Source organism: Populus alba, chromosome 8 (genome assembly GCF_005239225.2).
Source record: "Populus alba chromosome 8, ASM523922v2, whole genome shotgun sequence".
Classification (NCBI taxonomy): domain Eukaryota; kingdom Viridiplantae; phylum Streptophyta; class Magnoliopsida; order Malpighiales; family Salicaceae; genus Populus; species Populus alba.
The window spans coordinates 2,623,092-2,638,228 of NC_133291.1; the positions used below are offsets into that span (position 1 = coordinate 2,623,092).

A 15,137-nucleotide genomic window follows, 5' to 3' on the forward strand; every position below is an offset into this window, starting at 1 on the left:
CAAAGATCCCTGTTTCCAGTTTTTAGTCACTTTAAGGTATGGTAGTGACGCTGACTCGTCCTTGAAGATCAGGATAGGTCCGTAAATTTGACAATTGACAAGCATATACCTTTCTGAAAAATCAAAGGCTGACATCATCGGCTTATTAGGTATAGCGTCAAATGCTCCAAGAAATCATACTTGCAATGCTCGGAAAAATATATATTTGAGAAAACAAATTTACAGAAATTAATCTATCTATTAAAACTGCACTGATGATGAAGGCATCAACCAAATTCAAACCACCCCCAACAAACAACCAAAAACCAAAGCCACCAGAATATATAGGGCACTTTGGTTCCAATCAGATCAACTAATGCGAGAGATTAGATTCTACAAGTGTTGGAACTAGAAAGTTTTACCAACGTTACAACTTACAATTCACTGAATTGACAAAATCAAAGCCAAACCCTACTCGTTGCCTGGCATGGAAGGAAGGATCATATGCTGTCCCTGCGCCTGCGCAAGATGGCAAGAAGCTCATAAGAATACAAGCCACAATTGCAATTTCACCAACCCCCTAATCCCCTTTCACCTTAAAAGAATGGGGGGGAAGAGCATCTGATTTCATTTTCCACATTGATTATTGACACATCTATCTATGAGGAATGGAACAAGATAACAAGGAAAGAACTCAGACACTAAACTAGCTACACCCTACGTGTAATCAAATCCTAGATCCTAATAATGCACACACATTTAAGACAGTATGAATGCATGGTGGCAAAAAGGCCATCAAAGAACAGTCATTTGTAAATAAAAGATAAAAACTACATGCATAAAAATCAATAACATGAGGTGCCTCAATTTTGTTCAACTCATTCAATTTAAACCGTGCAAAAAGAGAAATTAACTCCTGGTTCTTCGCATGCCTCATATTTTCATTCCGATACATTGATGCACATTTTTCATGTTTTGTTCATGCTAAGTATCAAAAGAAGATTTTAAAATGAAAATATCAACTGATTTGCATTGTTCACCATCACTCTTGAAACGTTCCTGGATAGATTAGAAAGGATTGATCCGTTTCAATTAGAAATACAAGACCTTTAATGCAAAATCATTAGGATGCAAATTGTAGCTTTGTTATAGAGATTTCTCAAGACCAACATTTAAGACAGACACTGACAAAGATACGACTCCATCATCAAGCCAAATATGATCTTTCACATAATTAAACCAGGTCTAAAAAAAACTCATAGTCAACCATAAGTTATTCCAGCAAGCTGGAGCACTGATAAACAATGCTAATATAAGAATGTTAATCATTTGATGTCCAAGAAGAATTGGAAAATTGGGTAGGTTTTACTTTAGGCGGCTAGGGGCTCATCATCTGCATGTTAAATGTTTACCAGACAGCTGTACATTATCGTTGACTGGCTGCAAGGTTTACCATTATTCACCTTGAATCAAACAGACTTCCCCACGTCCTATATCATGCTTAGGGATAGCTTTAGGTTATTATTTTGCTTCCGAGACTCTAGAAATTAGAAGTATTTTCATGGAACGATTGAAGACAAGTAATTTGAAACTGTCATTATCAGCAATGACAACCTCAGGCCCCTTCTCCAAGAATGGGTGTTCAAGGGTGATTTAACAAGGATACTGGGAAAGCACTGGCATATAATTTGAGACGCCAAACCAATTCTTACAGCAAGTTACAGTGAGTAAATGGATTTAGGGCAAGCCAGTGTTGTCACAAGGCACCCGGGCCCTCACTTAATCCCCGGAGGCGAGGTGGAGGCACCTTCATTAGCCTGGGGTAATGAAGTTAGAAAAGGCAAGCGCCTGTCCATGACAGGCACGCAATAAAGGAGTTAACTGATGAAAATTATGTGAAACTAAGGATTGGTTTGAAGAGGTGTCTCTTTGATTTCTGCATCTTTATTTTAAAAAAAAAAAAAAAAGACTTATGTTTTGTCTTGGTTGTCTCTTTTTCTGGTCTTATAAAAAATTTAACAGTAGTTTTGTAAAAAATATAGATTGAGGTAAAAAAAGAAAAAGAAATAAAAGTTATAGACGAAGAGAAACAGACTTGAAAGTTGAAACAAGAAGAACAGATACAAAAGTGAAACACCACCAAAGAAGAAGTGAAAGAAGATTCAAGAGTGAAGACTGAAGAACATCAGAGGCACTCCTTTATCTTTTATTCTTCTGTCATCTCATCTTGTTGTTTCCTAATTTCTCTCTTCTTCACTTTTTTTTTCTCTCTCCATGTTATTCCTTCTCTCTCTTCTGTTATACTGCAGAAATTTCTACTAAGTTATATCATATGTAATATTGTACATGTAATTTTTTGTATCATAAAGGTTGATCGCCTTGGGCATTTTCCTGGCTTGACGCATTTTAGCGCCTTTTACCTTTGACAACACTTGGGCAAGCATCCCCCACTTTACATATAGAAACCTTCTAGCATTAAGTTTAGAAAACAATAGGTAACACACCCAAAAACATGGATAAAATCCATAAATTGCTTCAGATGCAGAGACACCACATAGCACTGCAAATGTGGTGATAGCCTGACAGATATATCTTATAAGACCTAAAAAACCAGGATTCCCAACAATCACGTACAGCCTGAGCCTAGTAGCAATTTAGGCATGCATTCTTTCATTTTGTTAACAATCAAATGGTTGAAAATTTACTTGTTTGCAAATATATACAAGTCACTGTTTGTGGTGATTAAGTAACTCCCCAGCAATGATTGGTTTGGACCAATATATTAAAAAATATTTTTTTCCTTCTGAACCTTACCTACTCCTGTTATCAAAATGATTGTGAGTAAATATACGTGTAATTTCCTACAGAATTTCCCCTTTCACTCAGTGAGCTTTTACCTTCCCTTTTCCTCTTTTAAGTATTGGTTAATTTTACACTTTCTATATCAATTTGTGACTTTTTGACCAATCAACATAATTAATTTTTTGCCAAGCATTTAGTCAAATCTGTTTTTCCTATCAATCCAGGATTAAAAATATGAGGATCTTTTGGGGACAAGTGCAAACAGTGCTACATATAATTTTTTTTGTGAAGAAAGAAAAGGACTAATTATTCTAGCATAATATGCATGTTATTTATATTTGACCCAATGGCCGCAGTTTTTGAATCCAAGAGCGAAGGAAATTGCATGAGCAATTAATAAGTAGACAACCAATTCAATAAATCAAGATTTACAATTCTCTGATACTGTTGATTTAAATATTTAACATTTGACTATATATTCCATTAGGTTTAAGAATCTGTGCTTGTTTGTGCGTGTGTGTGTGGAATAGGAGGGAGGGGGGGAGTGAGAGAGGATTACTTGTGGACTCGTATAGTTCATCGATCCTTGAAAAGCAAACTGACATGGTAGTTCATCCAAACACAACAAGAAGACAGTATGGTGAGCTAATGAAACTTAGTAAGGTCAGAATAATCAACCTCTAAAGCATGATTACAAACTTACCTGTGCATTTTGACCAGGCAGACCTCCAACTGCATCCCGTTTAGAAGATCCATCTCCACCTCTAACAGACCCCTTTGCATCACCCTGCCAAAGTTGCTAAAAATATAACACAACTTTATAGAATTTTTTTCTTGAAAAAATATTCATATAAAAGGTGGTTAAATTGAAAAAAAACGATAAAAGAAGGAAACAATGCTTCAATTAGAAAAATGATTATTACCTCCAACTGTGACATGGCAGTGATCCAATAAAACCAATCGGTGAAAGAGAAGGAAAGAGAAGAGTCAGATGATTAGATTACAAACTAACCTATATGTAAACAAAATAAATCATAGACAAGAAAACAAACTAATTACCTCCCGGTACCTAGCCAGGTACACCTTAAGTGGCTCAATATAATCCTCAAATCCTAACGTTGCCATTGCCCACAACAAATCATCCCCATTGATCGTCTTCCTCTTCTCCTTCTGACACTTATCACTCGCCCTAAAGAAAACAGCATCCAATCACATTTCACAAAACCAGACCCTCAGTGCAAGAACCCTAATTTCCAAAGGCACAATTTCATCGCACAAATTAAAGCCTCAATTCACAACTACATTAATCAGAAAACAAGAGAAAACCATTAATCCCAGGCCACCCAATCAGATAAACAAAAGCAACATCTCCAAAATACCATTGCATTTCATAAAGCAATCAATACCCCATCCTCCAAAACCACCAATAACAGTTCTACACCGAATCACACTATCTCTATGAGTACGATACACAAACAAAGGGCAATTGTCAATAATCAAAACCAAAACCAGTCAACTCTTTCACTTACTCGCTGGTAACAAAGCTAATGAACTCAGAAACACATTCCTGAACAGTATCCTTAGCATCCTTAGCAATTTTTCCATTAGCCGGCAACGCCTTCTTCATGATCCTACTAATATTAGCAATAGGCAGGTATCTATCCTGCTCTCTCACCCCTGACCGCGGGCTCTGCTCACCACCACTCTCGTGGCTCCCCGCCGCCGGACTGGTCGGATTATCGGCCATCTTACTAAAAAAATCCAAACATTGATCACAAAAGAAAACACACCTCGTTATTTCAAAATTCAAAGCAATTATAAACTAATCACAAACATAAAAAATTATCCCCTAATCAAACCCTAGATTGCACGTATAATAAATTCAAATTCCACACACAACACGTTTCTATACGTATACACGCACGGATACGGACACGAATAGGTATAGGAGACAGAAAGTATATAAGAGAGTGGAATTGAAGGAAATCGAAACCCTATGAGAGGTGGCTTTTAGAGAGAGAGTGGAGGTTGTTAGTTATTACCTGGAGAAAGAGAGGGGGGGGGAGCTGTTTTGTATTTGGCGCGAGAGTTGGAAGGGGGGGAGAAACAGAAAGAGAGAAAGTTTTTTAGATCTGACGATGGAGAAGAGAGAAGAAGGGGGAGGGATGAAGGAGATAGCAGTTTATGATTTGCCGAATTTTATTTTGATTTTCTTTGATTGGTTTGGCTTTATGTTTATCTACACCGTTGGTTCTACGTTTGTTTGGCTGCCCAGTTTTAAGTTTTGCGGGTCCCCTTGTCCTGGCCCACACGAAGTCACACGTTTCTTTCATTTTCTCTCATTTTTTTGAGTTGTTTGAACGTACGGTGATAATTATTTATTATAATATTTTTTTTATTTAAAAATATATTAAAATTATTTTTTATATATTTTAAAAAATATTTTTATACGAAATAATCTAAATAAATTAAAAAATAAATTTCCTCTTATTTTTTAACCTTTTTTTTTTTTAACTTGTTAAGTTTAACAGTTATATATTCTTCGATGGATTTTGAGTTGTTTGTAAGTACGGTGATAATTATTTATTATAATATTTTTTATTTAAAATATATTAAAATTATTTTTTATATTTTAAAAAATATTTTTTATATGAAATAATATAAATAAATTTTAACGAAAAGCAAGTTGAACCACTCTGCTAAACACACCATTTTATTATATGTTAAAACCACGGTTTTTCTTTATTAAACTAGTTATATGACATGTGCTTTGTTGTAATTTAGATAATTTTTTTTGACAAAAAAATAAATATACAAGCTTTTTAATTATTATTTTTTAAATTTAACTGTAAATTAAAAGATCTATGAGAACTATTTGTGTTATTAAATACAAAAAAAAGCAAAATGTTAACATGTTTATTTAACTTGTCTAACTACAAGTTGAATAATTTTTTTTTTAATGAAAAGAATTATTGTGCAGGTATTTTTAATGTGTTTTTTTATATTAAGTAAAAAATATAACTGTGAATCATAAAATCGATATTTGTATATAACAAAAATCATATATATTAATAAAAATATATAAGACTTCAAACTAATTTTTGATATAACTGTAAAACAAAATAATATTACAATGATACAATAAAACATTATTTGTGGAATAATTTTTAAAAACAAAAGGTGAAAATACATAAAAACAAAAAAACAAAAAGAATTGAATAAATTGACTAAGTATAAAAAAAATTAAAAAAAAAAATTAAAAAAAAATAAAATCATAAATTTAGCATGCAGGTTATAATTTTTTTTTTTTAAAAAAAAAAAAAAAACATACTAGGATAGGCTGCTCCGACGTGCTTTTTGACACATAATTTGACGTGTTTTTTTTGTGGAGTTTAAGGATTTGTAGAGAAATCGTGGGTTCGAAGGTAAGAGGATTTTGACGGAATTTGGAAGTCGTTGTAAGTGTCGGCCACAGAATAAGAGAAATGCCGTGTTGTTATGGCTGCGTTGGTTTACTTGGAATTTTTGTGTTTGAAATATAGAAAGTTGTTTGTTAACATACTAAATTGTATTTTTTTATAATAGGATTTATTAAAAATTTAACTTTGAAATTTAATTTTTGAGAAATAGTTTTTATATGTTTTTGTAATTTAGTTTCATAAAATTATATTTATTTTTGTGTTTTAAAAATATTTTTAAAAAAAATTATCTTTTTTTTTCAGATTATTTCAATGTGTTTATACAAAAAATAATTTTTTAAAAATAAAAAATAATTTTAATATATTTTCAAATAAAAAATATTTTAAAAATAATCCCAACCATATAATTACTAAACATTTTATACATATATTTTATTATATATAAATTTTAATTATTTTTTTTACCAAATACATATTTAAATCTAATCTAAAAAGCAAACGTATATGTGTCCGTGTGACAGTGTAAGAGCCTGAATTGGATTCGAGGTAGGTGTGGATGGGAGTTGTGTCTGGCGGGTGGAAAACGATGTCGTTGCTGTAGAGCAATCTCGGGCTTGTCATTCTTGTTTCTTAGAAGTTTTTTAAAATCTCAATTTTGGTTGGAATAAATGCCAAATGTAAATATTATCTACTAATTCTGATTTGTAATTCAACCTTACTTTAGTTGTGGAAAATTTTATGGTGGTGAAAGAGTGAGCAGTAATATCTTATTTGATTATTTTCTGAAGTCTAGAAAAATAAAATGTATGATATATAAAATAATAAAAATATCTTCACTTTAAAACATAGATCTAGATAATAACTACTAAAATATAATTAGTTATTTTTTAAATACTATAAAAATCATCATTAATTAGTTGTGAGGTACTAATAATTATTCTTTAATAAACTACATCAGTGATGTGGTTATAACAAATTTTATTCATACTATCATTTTCTTAATTTAATAAACAAACTTAGGAAATTGTTTTTCATGATGGATAGATTTTATTATTTTTATAATATTGTGACTACGAGATAAAAAAAATAATTTTTTAATAATCCTTTCAAAAAGACAGATAAAGATAAACATAAGAGAAGAAATTAATATATATATATATATATATATATATATATATATTTAAGAAAATTAAAAAGATAGAATTTTTATGATGAAATGATTTTCTTTTTTTTTATATCCATTTAATTCTATCCGATATTGCAAATATACGGTAGTTACAAACTGAACAGCATAATTTTTTTAGCTAAGATTAGTGAAAGAGTCCAAATCTATCTTAAGCTTAAAAGGGAAAATAAAGAGAATTTATTTATACAAGCAAATGAAAGAAAAAGAAAAAAAGAAAAAAAAAAATTTGGTCCTCGTTGCATTACTTGATGTATGTGAGATTGGAATTTTGATACACCGCACCCTACAAATCTCCAACCAAGAATATCCATTTTGAACGTTTGCCATTGAAACCCAAAACGGAAGCTAAAACAAACATACCATTTCTGCAACAACAATGGCAACTCTCCAAAAACATACCCCTTCATTCTCCATAGTCACAACTCAAATCCAACAACTGTATTCTTGCATCTCTATAAGAATACAACAGACACCACTGTTGATTTCCCCATTTTGTCTCTCATTTCTGAGAACCAAATCACAGTTAAACAGCCATGGAATCCTCGACGGTGCCCTCTTCTCCCTCTGTTTTGAATTCCATGGTGACCCCAGAAGAGTTCAAGATTTTTCACACCATTGACAGAACCCTCTATACTAGACTTACTGTCAATCTTGATCGCGACCCCGCAGAGTCCATGCAAGTTATGGCCTTATGGATTTGGCTTGAAAAGGAGGCACGTGATAATTTAGTGGACAAGATGCTGTCATTGCCTGATGCCCTTGTCAATTCTCTAGCAGATGAGGCTGTTCTTTGTTTGAATTGCCTAGAGACCGACCGGTTCCACTTCTCTCCAGAAAGTATGAACGATGAAGTTCCTTTGACCCGACAATTGACAAAAACTGGCCTCTCCCTTCGTTTTTTCCATGACAATCGACCTGGTATTCTTCGCGTGCTCACAAAGATCATCGACGAAGTTTGCGCAAGAGCTTTCGAAGATATTTCGCGACAAGTCATCGAAAAAAAGGCTGCCGGAAAAGGAAATACTATTGTTGCTGAAAATTTTATTGGTCGAGAAGGGAACCCTTCGAATTATTATGGTCCAGCGTTTGATCCTGTGCTGTGTTATAATTCTGCTGCTGCTGGTGTTTATGGTCTGGGGATCAGTTCCCAGTTCATGGCGCCTAATATTGGAATTTTGCCGGCTTATGACCCTTATGACCTTTCAGTTCAGAGGCAGATTACGAGTACTGAGAATATCGCCGGAGTACTGAATCGTATAAAGATTGTTAATGGTGATCACCAGGGAGAGAAGGACGTGTATGCTGATAATAGGACTATTTTCTTGACGTTCTCTAAAGGGTACCCTATTTCAGAAGATGAAATCAGAGACTTTTTCACCAAGTAATTAATCTCTCTATCGATCTCTCTTACATGTCTATATTTTTTATGTTATAATATAAAATTTTGAGAATGCAAACTCTTAATTTGTATTGAGAAATTATCACATTTTCTAATTAAAAATAGTTTGACTAATTATCATCGTTTAATTTCTGGTCATAGGAAGCGTGGAGATTGCATTGAGGCAATTTATATGCAAGAAGTCTCGACAGAGGAGCAGCCACTGTATGCACGCCTTGTTGTGACCTCTGCTGCCGTCATTCACAGCGTTCTTCAGGGACAGAGCAAGGCAAAGTTCACCATTAATGGAAAACATGTTTGGGCCAGGAAATATGTCCCCAAGAATCCTAAGTCGTCGTCTCCACCAAAGTCACCAACATCACCACAGCCGACCTCACCCGCCGCTGAACCATCATGCGTGAACTGAGTTTGATAATCATTTTCGAGTTTCGAGACAAAATTTTGAATTTATATTTAAATTGAGTTTGACAATATTAAAATATTCATATTCTATTTATTATTTATCAAATAAAATAATTATTAAATTAATACCAAACTATTGTTATAAAATAGCTTATGAGATAAATAAATAAATAAAATTTTATCTCACATTAAAAAGAAAAAAAGATTTTGTTGTGCTTTATAATACGAAAAAATACTAAATTAATAGATTTAGATATTAAAAAAAAAATTAGGGAGAAAACTCCACGTCAATTAAATCTTTATATAGATTAAAATAAACATTTAAACAGTGACATTATAGATTTGATTCTCTAATTTTAGAATATGGTTTTAAATATAATAGAGTTTATAAATGTATTTATTCTAAATTTATAAATGATTTTGGTATAGTAAAATGTCTTTATCTAGCCTCAAAATTCAAAACTAAAAACTTAAATAGGATAGATACAATTTTAGGTATCGAAAAAAGAAAGCATAGTGAGGGATTTTGTTATTTGTTAAAGTTTTTTTTAAAAGTCCAATAATTTGAATATCAAATAAGCACATACCCCATATGATATTTCTTTTAAGTTGACAAAAAATATTGATAGATCAATTGCTCATATTTAACATATTAGTATAATTGGTAGGTTAATGTATATCATGCATTGTATAGGATTAGATACTGCTTTCACAATGTGCAAATTATCTAGATACACAAGAGATCTCAACATCGATCATTGAAAAAAAATTACAAAAGTACTTGGTTACTTGAAAAGGATTATGAATTTTAGATTATTTATAATAATTTTATGGTTGTACTTGAAGGTTATACTAATGTTAGTTTGATAACTAGTGCGAGTAATAATTCAACTTCTATATGAATATCTATTCTAGGAGGCGATGTTATTTCTTGGATTTTAAAAAAACAAACATGTCTACCTAGTTTTGCAATGGAATCCGAGTAGGGCTGAGCATTTCCGGTTCGGTCCGGTTTTAAACCAAAATAAACATCCAAACCGAATTTATTTTTTTTAATTTTTTGAACCGAACCGAACCGAAAACCGGTTCAAACCGATTAATTTCGGTTCGGTTTGGTTTTTTTCCCTTCCAAACCGATTAAACCCAATGGTCCTCTATGCTTCTCCTACAAATCTCAACCCTGCAAATCAAGCAAAAAACCCAAGACCCAAACATTGTAATTAATCAAATGGCAGGGGGTTCCACGGAAATGAAAAACAAAAGAAAATGAAGGGATCTACTAGTAGAGGGTAAAGTGAGAGAGATGCAGAGAACTTCAATGACGGGCACTGCATTTATGCCGAAGCCGAGGAACTGAACCAATTCCTTTAAAGGCTGGCATCTTGGACTGATAAAGGATCAACTAGGAAGACTGGGCAGAAATCTTCTCACAACCAATTACTAAAAGTTGAAGACCACAAGCTGCTCATATTTGACTGTCTTTTCAAGTCGTGCTTTTTAAATCCATTGAATAGCTGCCTTGTGATTAAACTATGCCTTGTTGCATCCGGGGACTCAAGTGAGAGACGGGGGGGCGGGGGGGAAAGTGAGACTGTGAGAGACAGAGAAGGGAGAGAGGGTGGGGCGGGGGGGTAAAGTGAGAGACGGGGCGGCTAGGGTTAGGAAATGTTTCTATTTATACTTGTATTTTTTTTTTAAGTGCTGGACCTGCTGGTTGATTGAACCGGTTCGGTTCGGTTCAATCGGTTTCAGACTTTAGAAACCAGAACCGAACCGAACCAGAATTTTTTTGTGATTTTTTAATCGGTTAATTTGGTTTTTTTTTTCGGTTCGGTTTTTTCAGTTATTTTTTTTCCGGTTTTCTCGGTTTAATCGGTTTATCGGTTTTTTTGCTCACCCTTAAATCCGAGTTTACAGCTCTTGCAGCTGCGAGCAAGGAAATGAAATGGTTGGAAAATATATTATTGGATATTAAGTTGTGGCTACAATCGATGTCATCTATTTTTTTATACTGTGATAGTCAAACAACCATGCATGATGCATTTAATAAAATTCATAATGAAAAATCTAGACATATCCACTTAAAACATTAATATATAAGGCAATTAATTTATGATGGGATACTTATCATTGTGTATTAGATCTTGTAATAATCTAGCAAATCATTTCATTAAAGGTCTTTTAAGAGATTTAGTTACAAGTACTTATACATGAAATCTCTAGCCAAGTTATTCAATTAATTTGTCTGAAGAGTTGCATTTTGAATTTTACAAACATACTGATTAAAAAAATGTCTCTTTAAACTCTATATATATCTTGGCTTGAAAGAGTATTATTTTTTCTTATAAATATTAGTTTAATGTTGACAGAAATCAATTAAAAAACAATCTTACTTTTCCCCCTAATTTTTTCTCGATAAACTTTATGTCCATGTTTGTGATAAATAAAATAATTTTTTTTTAAGAAACTTATAAAAATTATTGCCTTGTTGTATCTTAAAGACATATTACTTAAATCATATAGCAAAAATATATTTAAAGCAATTAATATCTTAAAGATGATAATCCTTACTCATGAAAGTTTATTTACTATTCCCACTTACATAACATCTATTCGAGTCATTTCAAGATCATATTCACTTTCAGGTCTCAAAAAGACCAATGTATCCCACTAACGAGGCGATAATAAAACTGAGATCTACAATTTAATGGACCGACCACTCCTATAATTTAACCTTAGCCGAAATATAGCGTTGGGAAAGTAAAAGATATGCAAGCAAGAGCCCATTTTCTTCACAAGTTTGCATTCTTCATGGGCTAAAGCCCACTTGATGGCTGTTAGGCTAAAGCCTTGTTCTTTATTCTGCTGCAAGTGTTAAGACAAATTTCAATTAATAAGCTTAGGCCTATTAGAAAGCAACGTCACAGTTCAAACATTACGGCAGGCTAAGCCCAGCCCATTTAAATCAGATCAGCCTACTAAGCAGAAGCCTCATTTTCATGATTCTCAGTGTTCTGGTACTTGAACATCTTGGTACATAACAGGTAGTACCCAAAGTTCAAGAACGCTATCGCCGTCAACAACCAAAATACATAATCTAATCTCCCGTCGTTGATGTTATCAGGCAACCATCCTGTAGACCGGCGTACGGAATCGATTATTGCTGTGCTTAGATAATATCCAATCCCAATTAACAGTGATATCATAGCAGTAGAAGTGCTTCTTAGCGACTTTGGGAATTCTTGGTAATACAAGGCAACTTGTCCTGGAAAATGAAAAGCTTCACCAACGCCAATCACGATAAACTGAACCATAAGCCATAGACCTGACATCGGCACGACTGAGCCGGGTGGTTCGCGGTTAAGGTGATGGGTTCGAACCACACGAAGCCTCCTCGTCTCCACCAAGGCAGATCCCACCATAGCGAATATGTTAATGACATGGCCAATACCTATTTGTTGGAGGGGTTTCAGAGATCTTCGAGTCAATTTTTCCCACATTGGGAGCAGGAAACGATCGATGATGGAGATTGAGATTGCTGTGGCTAAAATGCTAAATACCAGGAATGACCCAGCTGGGATTTTGAAGTGTGGTCCGAGGTGCCTGTCCATGGTTAGGGCTTGGAGGACTGTTAGGCTGTTAATCATAGCTATGGTAGTGCTCAATAAGATACTGCTAGACCACAGTGGCATGATTTTGATCAGGGTCTTGAGATCCTCAACTTCCTCCACTGTACATAGCCACCAGGAACTTGAATAGGAGCCGTCTGATTTTCGGTCATCTTCAAATCTTAGCGCTGCACAATTCAAAAATCTGCGTGGAAATTATTGTCGTCTACTCAGTGTTTTTCATGGCAAGGAGAAGCAACCAGAAAGGTACTGAAGATCAAGAAGAAAGTTTGTAATAATTTCAGTCAAAAAACAACTCAATTTCATATAAAATTTCTACAATTCTCAAACAATATTTACAAATTACTGTGAATTTCAAAAGGAATAAGTTGTGCCACACGATTATGAGTCTGATTTTTTTAAAAAAAATACAAAAATCATATTGCTGATAGTATAGCTTGCTTTGCATGTGGGGGCAGGTAAAGTGTCAATGTCCTCCTGTACCATTGCTAAATTAATTGGAGAAGAATCTCTAAAGTTAATATACAGAATATTTCTTTGGATTTTGCACATACGATACAAGTTAACGTGACTCATTCTTCTCCAATTTAACTGGCTGAATAAATAATTTATCAGACCGCTGATCCTCCATGAAAAACACCACTATTAATTAAATAACTAATCCCTTGCTGAAAGCCATGAAAGCAAAGTTAAGCACCGAACCACTATTATTAAAATTTATTTATTTAATTAACTGTATTCCATGACAATACTGCAGAGTGGAGCGCACCTGAGACTTTCAGTTGGACTGCTAATCGCCTTTGTGTTGTCTCCGTGAAAATAACCCTGGCTTTGAACAGTTTCCAGTTTCCTTCTTTTTCTAACAGCTGCAACCAAAACACGAGCAATGCCTACAAAGGGACTTCCCTTGGGCTTCGTATGGCAATAAAACCTTTTTCCCAACAAAAGCACGGCTAATCCAATGGCATTAGCAACAACACCAATGCCAAACCCTAATACCCAGCTCACACTATCCTGAACGTAGATGATACCCGTCAAGCTTATGGCACTGGCAAGGTACAGGGTGAAGAAATACCAACTAAAGAAAGTTCCTTGCTCATTTGGCTTCTTGAATTGATCTGCTCCCATGGTCGATATCGTGAAGCGCGTGCCTCCTACTCCCAAGGAAGCTAATGCTAGCGCCAAGTAGAGTACTGCATATTGAAGCTTTGATGGGGCTTCACAAGCAAGTGATCCAATCACACATGTTGGGGGTCTCAAGGAATGGATTGTAGATGCTAGAGTCAGCAAGATCAAGCTCTGCAGAAAGTTGAGTTAAAAATCATAAAATGATCAGGGACAAAATTTACAGTTCAGGAAAAATTTATAAACATCCATATAGAGATTTCAAAAGAGAAAAACAAGGGCGAAAACACAGTAAAAAAAAACCATTATGCAGACTTGCAAAGAACAGAGACTCACCAGTAAAGAAACAAAGGCGAAAACACTAACGACGTAGAAGGAGCTGAAGAAAGAGTCGGCAATGACAGCCCCAGCAATGGGAAAGAGGCTGTAGCAACCGAGTATGATATTATTGATTTGAGTAGCATTAATGCTCTTTATGTTCATTACAGTTACCAGAAATACTATCAAATTCGACGACCCCGCTCCGGCTGCTAGTGTAAGACCCATCACAGCTCCTGTGTACACATGCTAAAAAATTAGAAATATTGCAATATCAGTAAATATAACGTTTAAACAGCATAATTAACTCTATCTAAGAACAAGAGTTGCGAAAAATACTTGACAAAAAGAGATTAAAGAAAGGGAAGATTCACCTATAATGAAAGGGAAGGTAGTCCATCCTCCTCGTTTGCTGTGCTTCATTGACGGTGCTTGGTCACTTGGAATGGAGGTGGTTTGCAAGGATTCCATTCTCTCTCTTCTTCTTTTTTTTTCTCAAGGCAGTCTCGGAACAGGGCTATAGTTGTGCTGTTGGTGGCGTGACATCTACTTGGTTTTATACTGGCGTGAAGCTCACAATTATGACCAAAATAATTATTGAAATTGACAAATATTTGAGTTATGAATTAATCACTTCTCTCCCTATCTCTTTTTTTCTTAAAATGTAACTTGAAATCTTGGTCTAGTGATGGTAGAGTTCCTTTTCTCTACATCAAAATTCAAATTTTATTGTGCACGCCTGTTATTCCCGCGGTGTCTTTCATGCTTATTGGATTTGCAGGATGTTCAGTGGACCGTGGGATTAGTCGTGGTGCTCGCAAGCTGGCCCGGACACCTACATAAATAAATAAAAATGTATTTTTTCTGTAATTAATATA

The 15,137-nt window shown here is 34.2% G+C and overlaps 3 protein-coding genes across 4 annotated transcripts; 1 reads left to right on the plus strand and 2 right to left on the minus strand.

The window, feature by feature from the left end:
• Window positions 1-218: 218 nt before the first annotated feature.
• On the minus strand, window positions 219-5,000 carry LOC118052411 (nuclear transcription factor Y subunit B-1). The gene is made up of 7 exons (XM_035063384.2): window positions 4,824-5,000; window positions 4,311-4,532; window positions 3,841-3,970; window positions 3,705-3,710; window positions 3,485-3,568; window positions 3,341-3,379; window positions 219-498 (listed from the first exon to the last, which is right to left on the minus strand). Exons 2-7 carry the CDS (start codon window positions 4,526-4,528, stop codon window positions 451-453), a joined length of 525 nt encoding a protein of 174 aa, XP_034919275.1. The 5' UTR covers window positions 4,529-4,532; window positions 4,824-5,000; the 3' UTR covers window positions 219-450.
• Window positions 5,001-7,919: 2,919 nt separating this feature from the next.
• On the plus strand, window positions 7,920-9,191 carry LOC118052396 (uncharacterized). Its single transcript, XM_035063363.1, has 2 exons — window positions 7,920-8,767; window positions 8,927-9,191. Exons 1-2 carry the CDS (start codon window positions 7,920-7,922, stop codon window positions 9,189-9,191), a joined length of 1,113 nt encoding a protein of 370 aa, XP_034919254.1.
• Window positions 9,192-11,821: 2,630 nt separating this feature from the next.
• Window positions 11,822-14,791, minus strand: LOC118052375 (protein NRT1/ PTR FAMILY 2.7). Of its 2 annotated transcripts, none has more exons than XM_035063341.2 (4): window positions 14,634-14,791; window positions 14,278-14,495; window positions 13,586-14,115; window positions 11,822-13,000 (listed from the first exon to the last, which is right to left on the minus strand). In XM_035063341.2, the coding sequence occupies exons 1-4, from the start codon at window positions 14,728-14,730 to the stop codon at window positions 12,166-12,168; spliced, it is 1,680 nt and encodes a 559-aa protein (XP_034919232.1). In that variant the 5' UTR covers window positions 14,731-14,791; the 3' UTR covers window positions 11,822-12,165. The 2 variants fall into 2 exon arrangements, with proteins under 2 accessions (XP_034919232.1, XP_034919233.1); XM_035063342.2 differs by having other exon boundaries at window positions 14,278-14,508; window positions 14,634-14,779.
• Window positions 14,792-15,137: the final 346 nt, after the last annotated feature.

What these genes read in the sequence shown, in the direction of transcription:
- LOC118052396 (XM_035063363.1), top strand. Translation starts at nt 7,920, where the DNA reads ATGGAATCCTCGACGGTGCCCTCTTCTCCCTCTGTTTTGAATTCCATG. An exon ending in ATCAGAGACTTTTTCACCAA is followed by an intron (nt 8,768 to 8,926) that starts GTAATTAATCTC and finishes TTCTGGTCATAG; the next exon opens with GAAGCGTGGAGATTGCATTG.
- LOC118052375 (XM_035063341.2), bottom strand. Translation starts at nt 14,730, where the DNA reads ATGGAATCCTTGCAAACCACCTCCATTCCAAGTGACCAAGCACCGTCA. An exon ending in TACCTTCCCTTTCATTATAG is followed by an intron (nt 14,496 to 14,633) that starts GTGAATCTTCCC and finishes ATGTGTACACAG; the next exon opens with GAGCTGTGATGGGTCTTACA. An exon ending in TCGCCTTTGTTTCTTTACTG is followed by an intron (nt 14,116 to 14,277) that starts GTGAGTCTCTGT and finishes AACTTTCTGCAG; the next exon opens with AGCTTGATCTTGCTGACTCT.
- LOC118052411 (XM_035063384.2), bottom strand. Translation starts at nt 4,528, where the DNA reads ATGGCCGATAATCCGACCAGTCCGGCGGCGGGGAGCCACGAGAGTGGT. An exon ending in ATTAGCTTTGTTACCAGCGA is followed by an intron (nt 3,971 to 4,310) that starts GTAAGTGAAAGA and finishes TGTTTTCTTTAG; the next exon opens with GGCGAGTGATAAGTGTCAGA. An exon ending in TGAACTATACGAGTCCACAA is followed by an intron (nt 499 to 3,340) that starts GTAATCCTCTCT and finishes CATCTTGCGCAG; the next exon opens with GCGCAGGGACAGCATATGAT.